General features: G+C 38.4%; 1 protein-coding gene across 4 annotated transcripts in view; it reads left to right on the plus strand.

Moving 5' to 3' along the window:
• Window positions 1–19,592, plus strand: part of LOC124170504 (ubiquitin carboxyl-terminal hydrolase 16) — a 159,057-nt gene that overhangs the window by 57,880 nt on the left and 81,585 nt on the right. For all 4 annotated transcript variants that reach the window (XM_046549275.1, XM_046549273.1, XM_046549274.1 and 1 more), the window contains exons 9-10: window positions 9,624–9,860; window positions 16,938–17,121. In XM_046549275.1, the coding sequence (XP_046405231.1) occupies window positions 9,624–9,860; window positions 16,938–17,121 (421 nt within the window). The remainder of the gene's footprint in view (window positions 1–9,623; window positions 9,861–16,937; window positions 17,122–19,592) is intronic.

The following is a 19,592-nucleotide window of genomic DNA, read 5'->3' on the forward strand; positions in this document are numbered from 1 at the left end:
ATGAAATTGTTATCAGTGAGCCAGCCCAAATTTTGAAAACTTACCTGAGCTCTTAAACTGCGAAGAAAGTATAGATAGAGAATAAAATATAAAGGAGAGGATATAAATGTTTAAGGGATGATACATGGGCGTCCCAGGATCATAACTAGGGTGGACAAGCCATGGTTTAGCGGGGGGGGGGGGGGTCAAACCAATTTGTGACATTTTAGCATGTAAAAGGTGAATGAAACCAACATTTTAAGAAAATTATAACAGTGCTTTATTAGTTATTAATTCCTTAATTAATAGATACTGATCCGAGAGTAATCCTCCTAGATACTTCCTCGAAAAATAGTTTTATTTTAGTTACATATCTTATACAAATACATATCATTTTTCGTGGGTTTAAAGAAAATTTGTCGAATACTTTCGTTTCAATTCAGTACTGATTTTGCTTAAAGACTTCTGCGATTTTTGCTTCTAGGGTGGGTGGAGGGGGGGCATACCATGGATGATAGTTACCCACGCTCTGAACCAACAAAGAGGAAATAAAATCTGTATTTCATTTTTTTCTGTTTCAAAAGCGACAAAGCTGTTGGTAAAGATGCCATGATGCTTTTTTAAACAAAATATCACAAGAGTATGACCAAAAGACAGAACGGGAGGAATATAGAGGGATACTTTATCAAAAGAGGAGAAAAAAGTCGGTTTAAAAGTCAATGAAGGCAAAAAAATGACCTGAATATCAGCAGAGCAAATTATCAGAAATGAACACAAAGACAATTCGATGCCAGCGTTAATTACTCCATTAATTAAAAAAAACACCAATTTAAATATCCAGCAGAGCGACCGTCCTGAATGAGACTCCAGAGAGCAGTTGGAAATTTTGTAAATTATTGAAAACCAGGACAGCACTCTGATAAACGAACATCTTTTATCCATCTTTTTCCCCTGTTCTGGGGTTCGATGACACTTCAAATAAAGAATATTCCATCTTCGAACTGCCATAGCCAGTAGAACAATTCGGCTCAACATACAACCACGGAATCCCTCCGAAAGGGATTAATAATCGAAATTTTTACGAAATAAAAATATTTTTATGTTCAATAGAACAAACTAATCATACTACAGCGGTAAATAACCTCAGTAGCCCGCTCAAACTTCAAATAAGAGTTTTAAACATAAGTGCTCTCAATAGAAATACAGGCTGAATCATATGGTCAGGTGTCTTAAGCTTGGGCTTTTCTACAGGTGGCGCCACCCCCAAACCAAAGCGGAGAACGCAGGAACTGGCTTCAAAAAAGGAACATAAAATCCAATGGGCTGGTATAGGGAGTTCCACGGGGCTAGTCCACAGTCAACTTGTTGCATTACCAGTGTTTTTTTAACAAATGTTACTTGATTTTCAATAATTTACTCCAATGTAAGAATATAATTTTTTAAGAACTTTAGAATTTAAAATGGATTTCTAGTGTTGGTAATAACATAGTACATTCAGGGTACTAAGACTTAACTCCAGAAGATGGTAACACTGAAGTTTCATTTAAAAATTGCTAATGTCCATAAGAAACAAAGAATTTATTTGAAATTATAAAGAATTGGAGTACAGGCGGTCCTCAACTTTCGTACATTCGACTTTCGTACAATTCGCACTTTCGTACGTTCAAAATTGACACCTTTTACTCGACTTTCGTACGCTAAATTCGGACTTTCGGACGCTGGTCCGTAATTTTTTTAAAATTCCCGCTATGTTTATTGCGCATCCCAACATTCAATTGTTTCAAATTGCAGTATCGGCAGTATATGCGAACAATATGAACGTATATAATGAAGGAAATTGTTGGTAATTGACTCTGATCTAGGTGATTTATTTGGGAGAGAGACTGCCTGCTATAGGCTCCTTTATCAAGAGAAGAGGAAAGCCTTCATTGAAGATATTTTTCAAAAGAAGTTGACTAGACATCATCGAATAGCTTTCAATAAAACTATAGTAAGACCTTCTTTCTAATTGTGTTTTTTCGTTTGAGTGCTGTTTAATTCATGTAAACCTTCAGCAACGATATTGCACGAAATATCACCCGAATTTCGTTTGTATTTTGTCTTTTTTGAATAACATGCGGAATATACGCGATCACGAATGCCACCTGCCAAATATCGAATTTTGGTGTAAAAATTAAAAGGTATCCAGAGTGCGGGTTCAACAAATACATTTTTTTATGCTACTTGATATGTCCTTTTATATATAGTGGACGTAATAAGTGGAATGTCAACTTAAACGCCAAGAGGAAGTTTCACTCGATAGCCAACGGAGTTCTTGTTTTTTAAACTTATATTTGCATTTTCTGCGTATTTTCGAAATAAATTAGATGATTTGAGGAGTTTTATTAATATATTATTAAAATTAAGTCAATTGAAATGAATTCCGTGAAAAAAAGGTTTTAGTACGTAAATTCCGCTCTTTTGGAACGTAACCCCTAATTAGTATGGAAGTCAATGGTTCGACTTTCGTACAATTCGACTTTCGTACAAGTTTTCGGGAACGCATTGTGTACGAAAGTCGGGGACCGCCTGTATGCTTCAAAATGTTTCTTTCGAAAAGCATTGATACTATAACCAATTCACTACCGATTTCTGCCGTGAGGAGGATCATAAGGGAGTGCAGCGAGAATTGCCGAGGAGTGGTCCTAAGGTCTGGCTCAGCTGGGTCTCAGGCAGGGCCTGAATACACTAAGCTCTCGATCATACAAAGTCAGCAGGACTGGAAAATAGGGTCTTCGTAATATCGAGTGTCGTAATTTCAAACCTTTTTAATAAGTCACTAAAAAACCGTTTGCTATTGTTCTCACTGCCTTTTATCTGTCACTAGTGACCTTGTTTAATGTTTTCGGTGGCTATTTATCCTAGAAATTTTTAAAGATGCTTATTCTTATTGATTTTATGCTGTGAAAGATCATTGCAAATCACACAACGCTAAACTTCCCATTCTTTATTGTTAAATATCAACGATCTTACAAGGAGACATCGGACAGACGTAGGTTAATATTTGTAGTTCCTTCCATATTGTAACGGTTCAAACCGCGAGAGCTGCCCGCTCGCCTCCCATTCGATATCTCCCCGTACATGTGATAGTTAACTCTCCACTCCCCCAAAATATAAAATTGCCCCTACGGAGACTTACCGTTTCCGGGCTTAAAATCAAGTTCCCCAATTGTTCGTGCCTGCACGCACACTCACTTACAACAGGATTTAAGGAAATCGTGGCAATAGCAAAACAAATAACTTCACTGACCTCCCTTTTACAATTGATTTTTAATAACTGAACTACCATAGGTTCCAAAGTTTACACTGACACTAAAGTACAGTAAAACCTCTATGTAGTGAACCTCTCTACATCGAAAACCTCTATACATCATACCAACCCTCTGGTCCCGTCAGTTTTACATGTAAATTTATAGGCAAACCTCTCTATAGTGAACCTCTTTATATCGTAAAACCTCTATATATCATAGCAACGAGACACCCCCGAGACGGCCTAACTACCTCCGCATTTCGTACCGAGACAACTAAAGACCATCAATGCAGCCGCAATAACGGACATGGAATGACATTATCAGCGATAAATGTTTCGCGCTTATTTTTTTCTTATACACCTTTAATAATTTTCACGTTAACCATTAGTTTGGTCCATTTTGTTCCATATGAGAGCATACCTAACAGTAAATAAGAAAAAGGCATCCAACTCTCCTAATCATATTAAGTGGCAGTTAATGATGATGATGACAGAAGACATTGTTTTCTCTCAAATCATGGTCAAAATCTTGCGATAGCAATCGCTTTCATTTACTTATGGCTTTATTTTCTTGTAAGTGCCTACATACAATGTTCAGTTAATAAAAGAGGCAACCAGCGCAGCGTATAATCACTTGCTGGCGGAAATATTTCAACCAACTTCACTCCCATCCATGGAGACAGAATTACTTGACCGCATTGCTACTTCTGCTTCTAAAATGAAAATATTTCATGAATATACTGCGACTCGAAATAAATCAAATACAATTTTGCAATTATTTCATTCCCACATTTCCCGGTGTAGCACTTTCTTACTACCGCCTTGGTAATTTTTTCGATGCTTTCGTGAATGATCGTAGTTCATAATTTATTGCGCTTAGCGACATATGTCTTGCCTGCATATTTATGCCGCAAAATCTGACTCTTCCATCGGGAGTCCGGGATGTCATTTTCTAGCAATACTGAACGAACATCAATCCATGCGCGACAATGTTAGGTGAAGGAGACAGCTAATTAGCTGATATGCGGTAGGGCAATGAAATTTCTTACCCTCGCCGCCGCATTCTAAAGTAGTTCGCCCAGCATTCTCGTCGGGAAATCACGTCCTTTCGCAGACCTAGCATTTTTGTGTGCCCCTGACAGATTTTTTCTTCGAAACACTACTTGCATTATATTTTGGAGAGAGAGAATTCAATGAAATTTTCAAAATTGTGCTCAATTTCTTGTCTATTTTTTGCAGTAGTCACATGTTTATTTATATTTTTATAATTTTTAACAAGTCACATGTTATAAGAATGATAAATCAGTTCTCTAAAACATATTATCAGGAGTATTTTCAATTATTGCCCATAAAATATAAAAATTACTTAATTAATCATAGGCTGATGATGGATTCGAGAAATAAAAGAAGGCGACTACTTGACATTACCACATAATTAGCTATTTCTCTAGCCATCAACGAGGGCTGGCAGAAGGAAGATGTAGCAGTGACCTTTGGAAAGCCATCATTCACCCTGACATCTATTTTAAACAACCAAGGAAAAACATAAGAAACTGTCTATCTAGGCTGCACAATTAAAACACTCAGGCAGTGAAATACCAGGATGAAGAAATTATGTTGAGAAATATAAAACTATTGTACTTTCCTCCGAACACTATTAGTAAATTGAATAGTTTCTTAGGCCAAAAGGCATTAACGAAAACAGCTAGTGATTTATTTATAGTGAAAATGACATTAAAAAGTGCTCATGTAATTGAAAACATTATTTCGAAAGAGTGAAAAAAATTTTAAGCAAAACCAATAACTAATTTATTTTCTAAAAAGGCCTCTTTAACTAGTTACTTTACCTTTGTGTAATCCTTTTCCTAATGTATAACTGTAAATATATGTTCACTTATGCATGCATATATGTTTAAATATAGTTATTTAATGATTAAAAAGACAGTAGCACCTTTCATTTCCCAAGGATATGAAAAAATGGTGCCTACCACTAAAACCTCTCTATAGTGTACCTCCATACATCAAATTGCCCAAATTTTGGTCCCCTCCATTACGATGTAAAGAGGTTTTACTGTATTCCCCAAACACACACACTAAATCCCCATTCCAAAATCCATCGGCGTCACCTCCAACATGAAATATGCACCTTCGGCTTCTCCTTCAAAATTACAATCGCACTTTCTCAATGATTATTATTTTAAAAAAATGACGTTTCCAACAACAAAATATACCCACGCTCTTTGGCGAATGAACAACGTAAATAGCGTGACATCAAACTTACACAAAAAAAACTTTCCGTGCAATGCAAGTATAAATTAGGCATTAGTCTGTTCAAGTCTTGAATTCGGCCTCAATGATCCGCCAAGTGACACTAACATTCAGATATTATGCTCAAGCTTCACCACGTGCCGCACTTAAGTCTTGCAGGGCCGTGACTAAGACCAGCCAACAGTGAATTCACTAGGGCCTTATTGTGGGGAGTACACTTGGGACTTTCAAAGGGGGGGACAATCTGGATACAAAAGGATCTATTCGGGCTTTGGTAAATTCCAAGCTTACTTCCTTTATCCGATGTTCTCGCCACCCCTGACAAGCTGTCCTCGTATCTGCCTCCTCCACGTGCCATAGCTTGGCTGCTGCTGCTTGTCACTGAACACCACTATTTGACTTCTGTCGTGTCAGACCGTAGGAGAGAGAGAGAGCGAGCTAGCCTTCTCGTCTCTCCCTTTTATCACCTCTGTACTTCCCACAATCACCTCTGGTGCACTACAACGCCCTCTTTTTCCCCAGCTGAAAGGCGGGTTTTCAAACGCATTCCGGGGGAGAACCACTGCGTTGCCTCTCCCGGAAATCCACTCTCACACAATTTCACTCGACTTCACGTACATAAAAAAAAATATTCTACAATAAAAAAAAATAAACCCTTTACATAAATCTAATACAGAACTCCGTAAACAAAAAATGCTAAAATTGTGAGTGTGCGCGCAGACGTAACCCCCCCAGCCGCGATGTTTTAAAGTGATGCATCGGGCCGGCTCCGGTCCGTACCGCTACAATATGGTCAGGTGAATGTACAATCTTTAAAATTATTTATTTTCAGACCGGTAATAAATTACGTAGGATATGATTTTCTACTGGCGAATATTTGAAGTAAATTCTTTTCGGGCTCTCTGTCCAGCTGCCGTGCTCCATCATCTTTGAGGACGTTAAAATGGAAGACTTTTCATTCGTCATCAAGGCCATTGATGCCAGGAGTGAGTTGCCACGTTAATTAGTTGCATCATTATCATAAAATAAATAGTAGTGGGGAAAGGACAACGCAAACAATAATTTTTATTGAAAATTTGCTGGGAAGAAGAGAGACAATTTTATAATCGCAGCACCTCACACCTGGTAGGTATCTGCGGCATTGATGATGATGGAAAAGTCTGCAAATGAATCATTGGCAGAAAGGTAGATGGAGGAGGACCTTACCTGGACAGAAACAGGAGAAGAATTTAATTCGATCATTATTTAGTTTTTTCTTTCTCCCTTCCACGCTAATATTTATTTCCATTTATTGCATGCCTATTTCTAGCGTTAAAACTAGAAAAATCTTTTTTCTATATCAGCGTTACATAGTATCATTTTAAATACAGTGAAGAATGGAACCCGAAAACTAAAGAAGGGCAAAGTATTGAGGTATAATTTTCAAGAGTTCATGAATATAAACAGCATTGCAAAGTTTTATATTAACACAATATTTGGAAAATAATCAGCCCAATACACAATGTATTTCTGGCATCATTTAAGTTTGTTGATCATGTTTATAGTAGGTTAACAAAGCCATAAAATAAGCTCATAATTTCAGGTTGACGTCAGGTTTTGGCACAATGTTTTCAAATAATATGCAGATTACTAATTTTTTCAATCCCATGAACATAAAATAATTGATTTAAAAGAGTTACTGTTTCATTTAGTTTTTACCAATACATGACTCGTATTTCCTAACTTGGCTAATGATTTGGGTCAATTGCGAAATTGGCAAGGCAGGTAGCCCAGCTGTATCTTTGCATGAACGGTGTGGGAGGGCATGCTAATCCACCCCAAAGTCTCACGGGGGCAAGATCAGACGAGGAATATGGACATTACACTGTACACATATGGACTACGACACGTGTTTTGTCATTTCTTGACATCAATAGATGACAAAACATGTGTCGTAGCCATTAAAATGAATGTGGATAACAAAGTTATCTTCTTAATTTCCTCAATAATGGAACATACTTGTCCAGCCTGTCTCCAGTTAGAAACTTGCCCCCGTTACGGTTAGAGATCAACCATGCACTTCTCCACAGTCAGCGAACATTCCAAGTGGGTGGGGTAAATAAGAGGGGGATGGTTGCTGCCTGGTTGAGGAAGTGGGGGCAGGATAGAGAGAGGTGCAGGGGTTGGGAGGAAGAGGGGTGGGGGGGTAAAGGGCCTTCAGCCTTGCCTGAGACTATGTTTGGGGCCGTGTTTTTTAGGATGCACTCAAGGTCATCACTGGGAAATGCTAGTGGAGGGGGGTTGGGAAGGGTTGGGGGGCCGTGTTTTTTAAGATGGTCATCACTGGAGAGGGGTGGGAAATGCTAGTGAAGGGGGGTTTGGGATGCCTAAGTTGGGTGCTAGGTAGATCAGCAAAAGGCTGTAAGAGAGAGTAAACAAAGGTTTTGGAAAGAAAGATCACTCCGGATAGGAGTGCTACGTGAAAGTTCATGGTTGGAGTTGAAAGTGCCTCTTCATTACGAGTAGCCTGCAAAATAACTAGGTGGTAAATAGAGCCCAATAGAAAAGATACTCCTCACTTTCATCTTCTTCATCACTGCTGTCGTGTATAGTCCCGGTCACTGCTTCTTCTCTGCTGTTTGCAGCGAAGACACTCCCTAGACACCGACTGAAGCCCTTTGCATGTTCTCTCATGAATTTCGTTCAAGCCCATACCTTATGCTTTAGTGCTTCCAGGGCGAAAGACAGCCAGACACCGCCTTCCTAGTGGATATATAGCAAAGTAATTACGCGAAAACTTAATGCACAGAATCATCAAATTCCCATTCAAATTGGCAATAGAGGTGCCATTTCATTCTCAATTTGGGCTCCTGTTTAAAGTATTATATCATCTGTGATGTCCTTGCTACATCTCCCCACCTAGCCGTTTACAACCTTCCCCCCTCCAAAAGGTAACATTGTCTCCAAAATGAAACTTGGAAATGAAAAATATTTCCTCTATGATTGAGTGACTTTATTCTCTTCCTTCCTCATATTTCCAAGTGTTGATTCGGAAAGTGGTGTCACGAGGTCACTTATTTACCGGCAAGAAGGTTGAAATTTGAGCAATTTTATGGACATACAACATTTTCTTGTAATGATTCAATTATGTAGGTTAAAGTAGGAGTGTAAGAAATACCCTGTGCGACCTTCTTCACATGTTAATAAACTACTAAGTATGTATTGTTGACTCAATGTTAACGAGTATGCACGTAAATAGGGAAATTGTGTCAGCCACAATATTTTTACTTAACTCCTATTTCTCCTCAATTCCTACCGTAAGCTGTTAGGCAAACCCTTTCCCTCCAAAGTTGCACTATCATTTACTATTTCACACTTTGATGCACCACAGCCAGAAGCACTGATTTTTTTGCTGCTTTCGCTTGAATAACTAGTTTTGTTGACAAATTTTTCGCCGTAGTTCGTATAAATGAATTCCACTTGCTCCTTGGGACCGAGCCTGATGTTCGTAATTTCAAAACATTTTGTGTTATCAAAATTTTGTATTATCGAACAGTGCCATGTGTTTACCATAGGCTTTTTGCCAGGACCAAAATTTCACTTTGTGCAATCAAAAATTTCGTAAATCCTGCTTCGTATAATCACTTCCCTTCCATGCGTCGGCTCTAGTCGATGTCCGGTTGTTTGTATTGAAAACTCCACATCAGCTGGAGCCAACATTTGGTCTTTTGCTCATGAGAATGCTTGTTGACCTTTGTTTTTTGTTTGACCACCTTTTGTTGCAAAACAGTTAATCAATATATACCAATTTGTACATTTATAAAAAGGGAATTTTAGACTTAATTCTGTCCTTTTCCAATTTTCTGTATCTTGGTGTGAGCTATGGGAAAAATTCTGGTCAAAATTAGCAGTTTGCAACTAAGACCAGTATAATTAAATAAATTTGAGTGATGATTAATATTAAATTTTTGTTATACATTATTTGAGCTTTTGGGGGATTCATATAATAATATTTTTTCTGTAGACTATAGACAAGAAAGCAGCAAGTTATTGTAATTGTTTATGTTAAATGTTTACCATCTGAAATTTCTTTTCTACTTTTGGTTAGAGATACCAGCGTGGCATTCTAAATGCAATGAATATATGCCCTTCCACGAAGGAAGTCTTACCTAAAGAACATGAGTGCCTGAAAGCATACAAAAATGAAGCCATTCAGAAGAAGCTGGCTGTGGAAAGACTCTTTGGTGGCACTTTTGTTAGTGTGCTCAAGTGTCTTGAGTGTGATACAGTGACCACTTCGTTCGAGACATTCATGGACATCAGCCTTCCTGTGGAGTCTGAAAAGGTAAGTATAAGCCTCTATCCAGTAAGGCAGATTCTCAACCTCTCCCTATTCGGTTTTTCATGCTATGGCAATTTATTTCTATGAGTCCGCTTGCGCAAATGGTTCAGCCCCAGAAGGGGACAAAGGGGGAAACTTTAGGCACCACTGACGTCACGCACCAATGTACCTCTGGCCAGTGGTCCCAAAGATGAATCCTCCTTCCGTCCAAAATTTTCTCGGGTGTAGTGTCATCCACACCCAAGAAAATGGGCCTCCCCAAAATTTGGCGCCTTTTCCTTTAACCCATAAAACACGAGGAATGGGCACCAAATTCATTCACCAAATGGAGGAGGGCAACACACTTGGTGGATCTCACATGAAATGTCGCAAACAATGCGGCACTACTGCAGTTCTCATATTTTGGGAGTTGTGCCGCACTTCTAGTCCAGATAGCAGACAGGGAGCTTTGCAGGGTAGGAACAGGGGAAATGGTAGCATCTGGGCTGGCGGCACTAGGGGTCAGGAGCTCACATCAGGCCAGTCCGCAACAGTCAAGACTATATGATCTTCGCCTTCGGTTTCGCTTCCTCTCACATGGTTTACACTACATGAAGAAGTAAGGAAGCATATCCCAAGCAAGGATCCTCTTCCTGAAGTGGATTTATGCTTTGTTTTGCATGTGGCCATTTGCAAGCATGATGGCACGCACTGGGAACTGGTACATTTTTGCCAGGGACACGCTAAGCCCTCCTAAGTCGTACCATAACTGTCCCCCTGTCCCTCCCAAAATAAAATTCAATACCGTAAGGTAATTTATAATTATTTCAGAGGAAAACATGAAGCTCTACCATTCCTGGGGGTAGGGGGGTTCGGGGAATGTAACCTAATATGAAAAGTAATCTGATACGTTTTTCAAAGAGAAAATTTGGTTCCACTTAAACCATCAATGCGTCTGAGAATGTAAACCAATACAGAAAGTAATCTAATATGATTTATTAAGGTAAAATTGAGCTCCATCCTAACCACCTGCATCACTAAATGTAACCCAATACAGAAAGGTATTCTGATAAGACTATGAAGTGAAAATGTTAGTGGCACAGGGCCTTGGAACAATCACGATTTTAAGTGCAGACGCCACCTTTCGTCCAACTTGGAATGGTAAATAAACTGCGATACTGACATTTAATTTTTACTTATGCACACAAAAGTGTAAAGACTGGAGAAAGAAAAATTGGTTTTGCAAGAACTACTCCACAAATTTTCTGTTGAACCATTGTGACTTGTGAACCACCTTGGCAGATCAGAGAAGATCGATGACTTGGTGAGTGCTCCAGGTCGAAGTGGAGCTAAAGACGGAGCCGTGCAGTGCAAAGCAAAAGACGGAGCCATGCATAGCAAAGCAATAGACGGAGCTTTGTTGAGCAGAGCTTTGGCTTCCCTTGCATGTCCCTTATGGTGGGAAGCATAAGAGTTGACTATTAGGGTGGGCCAAAAAAAGGTTTTTTTTCCTGATCAAATTTGCCCTGCGCGGGAAAGTTGCGAAATAATATAAGGATCTCGAATACAAATTTTTTTTCTAACCAAATGATATTAACCACCGCCGCCAAAGTTCTAACGTTTAAAATTTTGCAAAAAATCAGGCTGATTTCAGAATCAAACGGTTATGAAGACGAATTTTATGAAAATATGGGATAATGGATAATATTGAGTGGATCCATGTTTATAGTTTATAAAAATGAAATTTGAATTTTATTTGACAAAATCAATGGTTCAAACAATGACTATGAATTAACAACAAAATTATAGTATAGACCACCTGCACAACACAACTCGTTTTTACCTACGTTTCTAAAATTCCATTTTGGGGGCTAAGTCACAGATAAAATACTATTTACTTTGATTGAATTTAATTTTTTAGCAAATAAGTCATCATATGGTAATAAATAATCCCACAAAAAGTAATAATGAGGTAAATTATTTTAAATTAGCATCAATCTTAATGACGAATAACGTACCTGTGGAGCTATTTTCAACAAGATATTCAGCCAAAGCTGAGAAAGAACAGAACCTGAACACCAAGCATTTCACTCTAGCTCTCTGCTAGTTTCGTGAAGAAACTAACCAGAACTCACCATGAGGAAGTGGCTACCATTGTGTTTCACCTGTGTCCCCCCGACCAACCTTTCAAAAGGACACAATTGTGTAATCACATCAATTACTCTGACAAAATCATATTGTGATTTTTTTTTCAAATTTCGGGCTGAATTTCTCTGTCTCTTATGCACGATAATGTCCATCCATGCCTGCGTTCTTTACTGCACACGGATTTTGATGCTAACATTATCATTTGTACCATCCTTTCAACTGCTTCTGTGGAAGAGAAAACCAGCCACTATATCAATCGACCGTCTCAAGCCAGCCCATCTTCTTGAGGAGGACCCTCCGCCTACTCCGTCACCAGATACCACCACTCGCTCCGGCCGCGCCGTCCGTCCTCCAGAACGTTTTGTTGCCAACACTCTGTCTCTCCTCCAAGGGGGGGAGTAGTGTGGCGCATCGTCCGCCACAATGTAGAGTTGGACCAGTGGATAAGTGTCCGCCTACTAATCGGACGGCGCGCGTTCGAGTCCTGGCGCCGGCCGGTATTTTTTCCTATATCTTTTCAGGAATTCTAGAAGGTTCGAGGAAGATCCGGCGCGGCGTTCCAGAATATTCGCCGCATGTATATAAGCTAGCCATCTGGGCTACCCAAGTTCAGTTCTGTATTGTCAAGTCACAATAAACGCCTCTCCGCAGATAACCGAAGTGTGTTATTTAGCGTAGCCATCGCTACAGGTACTTCTAATGCAGAGCTTTCCGTAACAAGGTCTTCCAAGTCTTTGTTTGTCATCCCAGCTACTATTGGTGGCAGAGATGGGCAAAATACACATCAAATGTATTTTAGATACAAAATACAAATTACTTTTAAAATCTGTATTTCAAATACAAAATACAAATTACTTCTAAAAATTGTATTTTCGATACAAAATACAAATGTAATTTCAAAATGCATTCTTAAAATACAAAATACATACCTTCACAGAAGTTCTTATGTAATAAAAAATTAAAATCAATTCAAATATGAACTATTTTTAGAATGAGAGGCTCAAACATTCTTACAACGTATTTATAAGTAACTGGCAATCAGACCATTATCCAGAGCAAAATCTCTTACATAATTTGGGGAATATATGGTAATAATTTGTTTATTTCACTAGTCTCACTTACTCCATCTTAATGCTCCTTTCCCTTCGAAAGCAATAATGTTTCAAACATAGAGACTGCTAAATTACTTCTTTTGCAATTGTGATTAAATCCTGCAAAAGAAAATAACCTTCCCACAGGAGCACTGGATGTGAGGCCAGAGTTATAACGTACAAACAACTTTTTTACAGCTGGATATGCACTTAACGTTGACAGACATTTCGATTTGTCACCTAGAAATTGCAATACTTCAATTTCATTCCTATTTAAAACATTGAATGAGGAATGTCCCGGGTCATCGGAAAAGGTTTATACAGAAGTAAATTAAGGGGCAATTTATTGTCCCATAGATGGCAGGCTAATACCGATTCGGTATCCCTGCCATATCGTCGCGCGCTCTTACAAATTACACACAAAAAAATTATATGTATTTTGATTTTGAATGTATTTTAAAAATACAAATTACTCTTTAGATGTATTTTCATTACAAAATACAAAATACTCTAAGAAAATGTATTTCAGATACAAATTACAAACTACAAATGTATCGAAAATACGTATTTCAAATACAAGTATTTCCGATACTGCCCATCTCTGATTGGTGGTTGATTTACCTCAATTGCTTCCCAGTCAACCAAGTCGATATAATTTTGAGCATCGAAGTTTAGCTTTGGAATATGTATTCGAATTTCCTCAATTCCTCCTACTGAGTTTCTCTCGATTTCAATGTATTTGTGATGGCCATTGCACGAATTTGTCTTGAGTTCATCGGCTAACATTGAAAGCAGAATATTCTCTTGGAGAGCAAAATTACATTTCCCTGAATTATAGAGTTGAGGCGTAATTTGATGACTCTATCCATATATTTCATAAGAAGAATCATGTTCATAATATACTTCGGGCCTTCCGTGCAATATTGTCTCAATTTTATTGAAAACCGTATTGGAGCGTAAACTTCACTTCGATAACAAATTTTTCCAGGGTCATCAGTTATTTTGACGGTGCTGAACGGAAGTTCATTGCAATGAAGCAGGCAAACAAACCAATGCAAAGGTTAGGGCCATTTCCATTCTCCTGATTACTCCGGCATGGCTTCAGGTGTTAACCGCAGTTCCATCGCACACAACTGCTTGTAGTCCATTGATAATGATCATTTTTTCCGCTAGAAAATTCATGAGGCCAATAGCTTTGCAACACATGTGGTGACATGCCCTAAGTAGCGCGAACCGGGCTCATGAACGAGAGTTACATGCTTCTCCACTATTGTTTTTCACTTTGATTGACTATAAACGAAAGCAGAGTCTTTCCTCTCGTCGAAGTAAAGCGCTTGCAGTTTAACAGTTCCCACATTCCTCCGAAGAGACGTGCGCAATCTTTCCCTTTCCCTTCTAACTTTGCTCTTGTCAACAACAAGTACATCGAATACTTGATTAACCAACCCGATATACTAGGTGTGCAGATGCAAGTACTGCAGAGGCACGGTTTGATATGCAGAACCGTTCTCAGGCTGAGGCAAATCTTGACAATTTCAAATTATTTACACTGACCTTTTTTCCATGAAATCCTCTCGTTCACTGGCATCACATAACTCTTCGTTCAATGTCATTTCATCACCGTAGTCTTCCAAACAGAAGTGTTATGACAAAATAGGGTGGAGCATTCGAGTGTTCCTTTTTTTCTTCTAACCTGCAAAGCCTCCTCTACCTATTTTTGGTCTCCTGCACATCGATGGCGCCTATAATCATTTTCCTACCTCTTCTCTGTCCTTAGCGAATTCCCATTCTAAACTAGGCACTTCCTAAGGAATACCACAAACACAATCAGTCCCACTAAAGCAATTTACATGCCGCAACATCAAAAAGCTGACGTGCGTGACGAAGAAAGTCTTGTTTCAGATCAATGAAAGCAGTCTTGTCGACAGATCGAAGAATATTGCGATTGTTTCCATGATATTGAATGATTGAACAATTTGCCTACATCCAACAATTGGGATAGAGGATCTATGCAAAATGTCTTCAATAGCATAAGCCTCTGTCTCCGCGATTCCGGGCACAGAAATAATGGCATTTCAACTTTCTTCTTCAATGTACCGAGAGTACAAAAAAATATTCAAAATCTCTTCATAAGTGGGCAAATCATTACCCCTGAACTTTTCGGGTGCAACAAATATCACGCACTCCACACCTGGTACGCTTTTCCTCTATTTTAACCATTGCGTCAACCATCCCATAATCCTTTGGAAGGTTGGTTGGGGGGACACGGATGGAACTCGATGGTAGCCACTTCCTCATGGTGAGTTCTGGTTAGTTTCTTCACGAAACTAGCAGAGAGCTACTTAGTGAAATGCTTGGTGTTCAGGTTCTGTTCTTTCTCTGCCTTGACTGAATTTCTTGTTGAAAATAGCTCCTCAGGTACGTTATTCGTCATTATGATTGATGTTAATTTAAAATAATTTACCTCATTATTACTTTTTGAGGGATTATTTACTATCATATGATGACTTATTTATTAAAAAATGATATTCAATCGAAATTAATGTTATTTCATCTGCAATTGAGCGAATTCCAAAATGGAATTTTCAAAACGATAATCGACCTAGGCAAAAATGAGTTGTGTTGCGGGTGGTCTTTACTACAATTTTGTTGTTTATTCATAGACATTGTTTGAACCATAGATTTTGTCAAATAAACTTCAAATTTCATTCATGTAAACTAAAAGCATGCATGTATCCACTCTTTGATATTATCCATTATCCCATATTTTCATAAAATTCGTCTTCATAGCCGTTTGATTCTGAAATCAGCCTGATTTTTTGCAAAATTTTAAACTTTAGAGCTCGGGCGGCAGTGGTTAATATCATCCTATTTGAAAAAAAAATTTGTATTCGAGATCCCAATATCATTTCGCAACTTTCCCGCGTCGGGCAAATTTTGATCAGGAAAAAAAACCTTTTTTCAGCCCACCCTATTGACTATGGCTCCCACCGAGCCAGAGTGTCAAGTTTCGTCCTCCCTATAAGTCTTGGATGTGAACCCTTCAAAGGTTATAGGGGAACGGTTAAGACAAAGTACCCCCCGCTGTGATTCTACTTCCTGCTTATTACGGGAAATATTATGTACCTCTAAATGCAAAACACTCCATTTTTTCTCAATAATTTGTTCTATAGGTGCACTTGCTATGTTTTGGGCCCAAGCGCAGACTTTGTTGCATGGAGTTATCCTTAGTAGAGAGGTTTGCTACGGGAGATTTTTTTGTGTGCATTGTCAATTCGACGAGTCCAGGACCGGCCCAATGACTTTGAAATAGGGAGGTTTCCTTAAAATTTTGCAGTATGGAGGTTTGTTATATAGAGGTTTTACTGTGTTTTGCTGACATGGTTCTTTGTCTTGTGCAAACATAAATAGTTTGCTTGACATCAAATGCATATAAAAGGAGCCATAGGCTAGACCTGCATCACTGACTTGTCCTTACTAACTTATTATAATGTACTAACTTATTGTTTTCTTTCCTCTGTCGTTTATTTACATTGGTCCACTGTGGAGAATGAGAGTTTATTCTGTGGTTGTACATTTAATATTATATAATTTGGTATTAGGTGAATTATTTATTATACGGTTGCAATACATGCATTTTGTTCCATCATATAATGACTCTCTCAGATTTTAGCATGGTGAATGTTAACTTCTTGTACCCAATTGGTACAAAATGTAATTTACTTAGTGGTGGAATTGAACACCCTCAGTGAAAATATAAGCTATGACTTTGGGTGATGACATTTGCAAGACAGGTGATTGTGTCCTTAAGGGCAATCTGTTATTCTTCTGGGATACATTTGGTTTTTTTCATGATCTATAGGTGACGAATACAGAGAAGCAAGTGCCAGCATCAGAACAACGGGTTTCCAAGTATCAGCTGAAGAAAGAGAGGAAGGTGGCTAGAAGGTCTAAAAAAAAAGGAAGGGGTGTCCGTTTACCTCTAGAAATTCAACAAGCTGAACCAGTGATAAAAGAGAGTCAGTCTTCAGATGATAGTGGTGCAGGTAATATATTTTTAGTCATGGTCAAATTCAGTTGTATCCTTAACCCTTAGTTACATGCTAAGCAGGGATTTTGTGGCATTTTTCAAAAATTCAAAATAGCACGCTTACTGCATATGGATCACTGATGGCACACTTTGGTACAGTAGAACCTCACTTATGAAACTTTCAGCGGAAAACTGAAAAAAGTTTCATAAGTGAATAAGTTTCATGTGTGAGGTTTTTCAGTATATAGCATGAAATCATTTCCCATAGGGGCCGGTTTGTTTCCAGGATGCAATTACTCATTTGGAGGCAAGAAATTGAAGCCTAATGATCTTACTTACTCACAAGCAACACCACAGATCATGTGTTACTTTAAGAGAAACATAATTTTGCATTCCTGAACAACATTACCCACGGTTGAATGTCTAAAGCATTTCTGGCACTAAGCCAAAAGGCTATCATACTGGAGAAATTTCGGAATGGTGGTACTAAATGTTCACAGAGAAGCCGATTTTTGAAAAATGTTGTCTCATCAAAAGCAGTTTTCAGGAAATTTATTTTACAACTTATTGACAAACCCAAGATTGGAGATTGAAGAAATGAAATACCTGAGGAAAGTCATCCAAATTAACCCTGTAATTAGGGAGCAAAATTTCACTAATGCAAAATTCACTAGGTTTACCGCCCCCCAGGTACTACCATCCCCCCCAAAGCATATTCCTAGTTATGCCCACTGGTACCTGGGATATTCCGCGACTAAGATTTTTCCGGTGCTTAGATCACTTCTTTTAAGTGAGCATTTGAAATAACTGCACAGCTGCCATCAATGATGAATGAACAAAAATAGATTAAGGGCGCGGAAAAATCTCCCCTCTCAATATTGTTTACACACTAAAAAAGAATTTTCCCATGAAATTTTAGCAATAGTAGATTGAATCTACCGGGCATAGCTTATCTGTCGGCATTCTTCTGCAAATTCAGCGCTGGGAACTTTGACTAACAAGCCTCGTGATTTGTCTTCACGGAATAATTTACGGTCCCATTTCTGGCTACAACACTGGACACTTTTTGTACTTCAATATAATGGTTATAAGTCATTCCTGAGTCGAAAGGAACTGCCTTATCTTTCGCGTTTTGAATTTGACTTTAATGATTACGTGACGACTGACGACGCGAGTTATTCTCCGAGGGTATTCACACTAACTCCCGTTCACTTAAAAAATAAACACTTGCCACCATGCAGACTCAAGGAAATAGCTATTCAAGGTCGAACTATGTTTCATTTAAACCCACTGAGATACAAGTTGGATCAGTATTGATCTGCCCTCTGCGTAAGCAACTTCCCCCGGCTCGATTCATCCCGCAGATGTGGGATTAACCCACGGAAGAGACCACGCATGCTGTTTTTACCGTAAACCGAGACAACTTTGCCACTTTTTTTCTTTTTCAACTGCATTCTTGTAAGTTCATGTATGAAAATGCTTTAAAACCATTATCAGCCATTACTCTCGGTCTCTACTTTCAAAATGTGTGAAAAAATTACAACTTAAGTAAAAGTTTATACGTTAAAAAAATTGAAAACATAGTTGGTAAAGATTCTCTGGAACTGGAGCAACTTTGCCAACGGAGTTATATCCAGCGGAAACCTCAATAAAACAATGGAATAATTAATTTTAACTTAAAAAACTCTTAAATATAGAATGGTACACACAGATACTCAAACACTAAACATAATACATAATGTATACTATGGTTATTCTCCCAATTTTTCTTCTATTTACAAGTTCCTCCAATATGATTCTGTATGGAGGTGCTTGGAAGTGATCAAGCGTGATTTTTTCCACGGTTTCTCCTGGGTCCATATTAATTTTCTGTCTTCTTCTCTATGGCAAACTTTTTTTTGGATTACGACGACAGGCTTGAAGATAATTCAAAAATTAAGCACTTACTATTGCAGGGGTGTCATAACGATCAGTTTTCTATGCATCTGGAATTCAAGACTAAACTTCTTTGGGATTGAGTGGCACGATGCCTCATTTCTCAAACCCTGATATGATGTTTGAGTTCATTTTACCTCCTTCATGCAAAGCACTGAGAAGTTTTGCCAAATGTGATGGAAATGCTCTATTTTCGAGAGTTCTAGTGAAGTTCCACAATTTATGGTCAGTTAGAATGGCTCTCCGTTTATTTTTTACAAGGAGTGAAGACTGAAACATCAAACGGTTGTCATAAATGATTGGATGATGGTGTAAGAACACAAAACGACTCAATCATCAATCAATGGCATTAAAAGCCATTCCCTGGTCTGCGTAAACAATCACATGTTCGAGGATCTCTTCATCCTTATCCTTCCTCAATGCCGTCTGGCACCTTGGATTCTTTGAATGGTGACACTTCACCTTACTGTCAATTGTCCTCTGTGGAATATTATAGTTCAGGGCTGCTTTTCCACTGTTCATTTCATTATTAATCACTACAGTGGCAGCAAG

The sequence above is a fragment of the Ischnura elegans genome, chromosome X, assembly GCF_921293095.1.
Source record: "Ischnura elegans chromosome X, ioIscEleg1.1, whole genome shotgun sequence".
Taxonomy (NCBI): domain Eukaryota; kingdom Metazoa; phylum Arthropoda; class Insecta; order Odonata; family Coenagrionidae; genus Ischnura; species Ischnura elegans.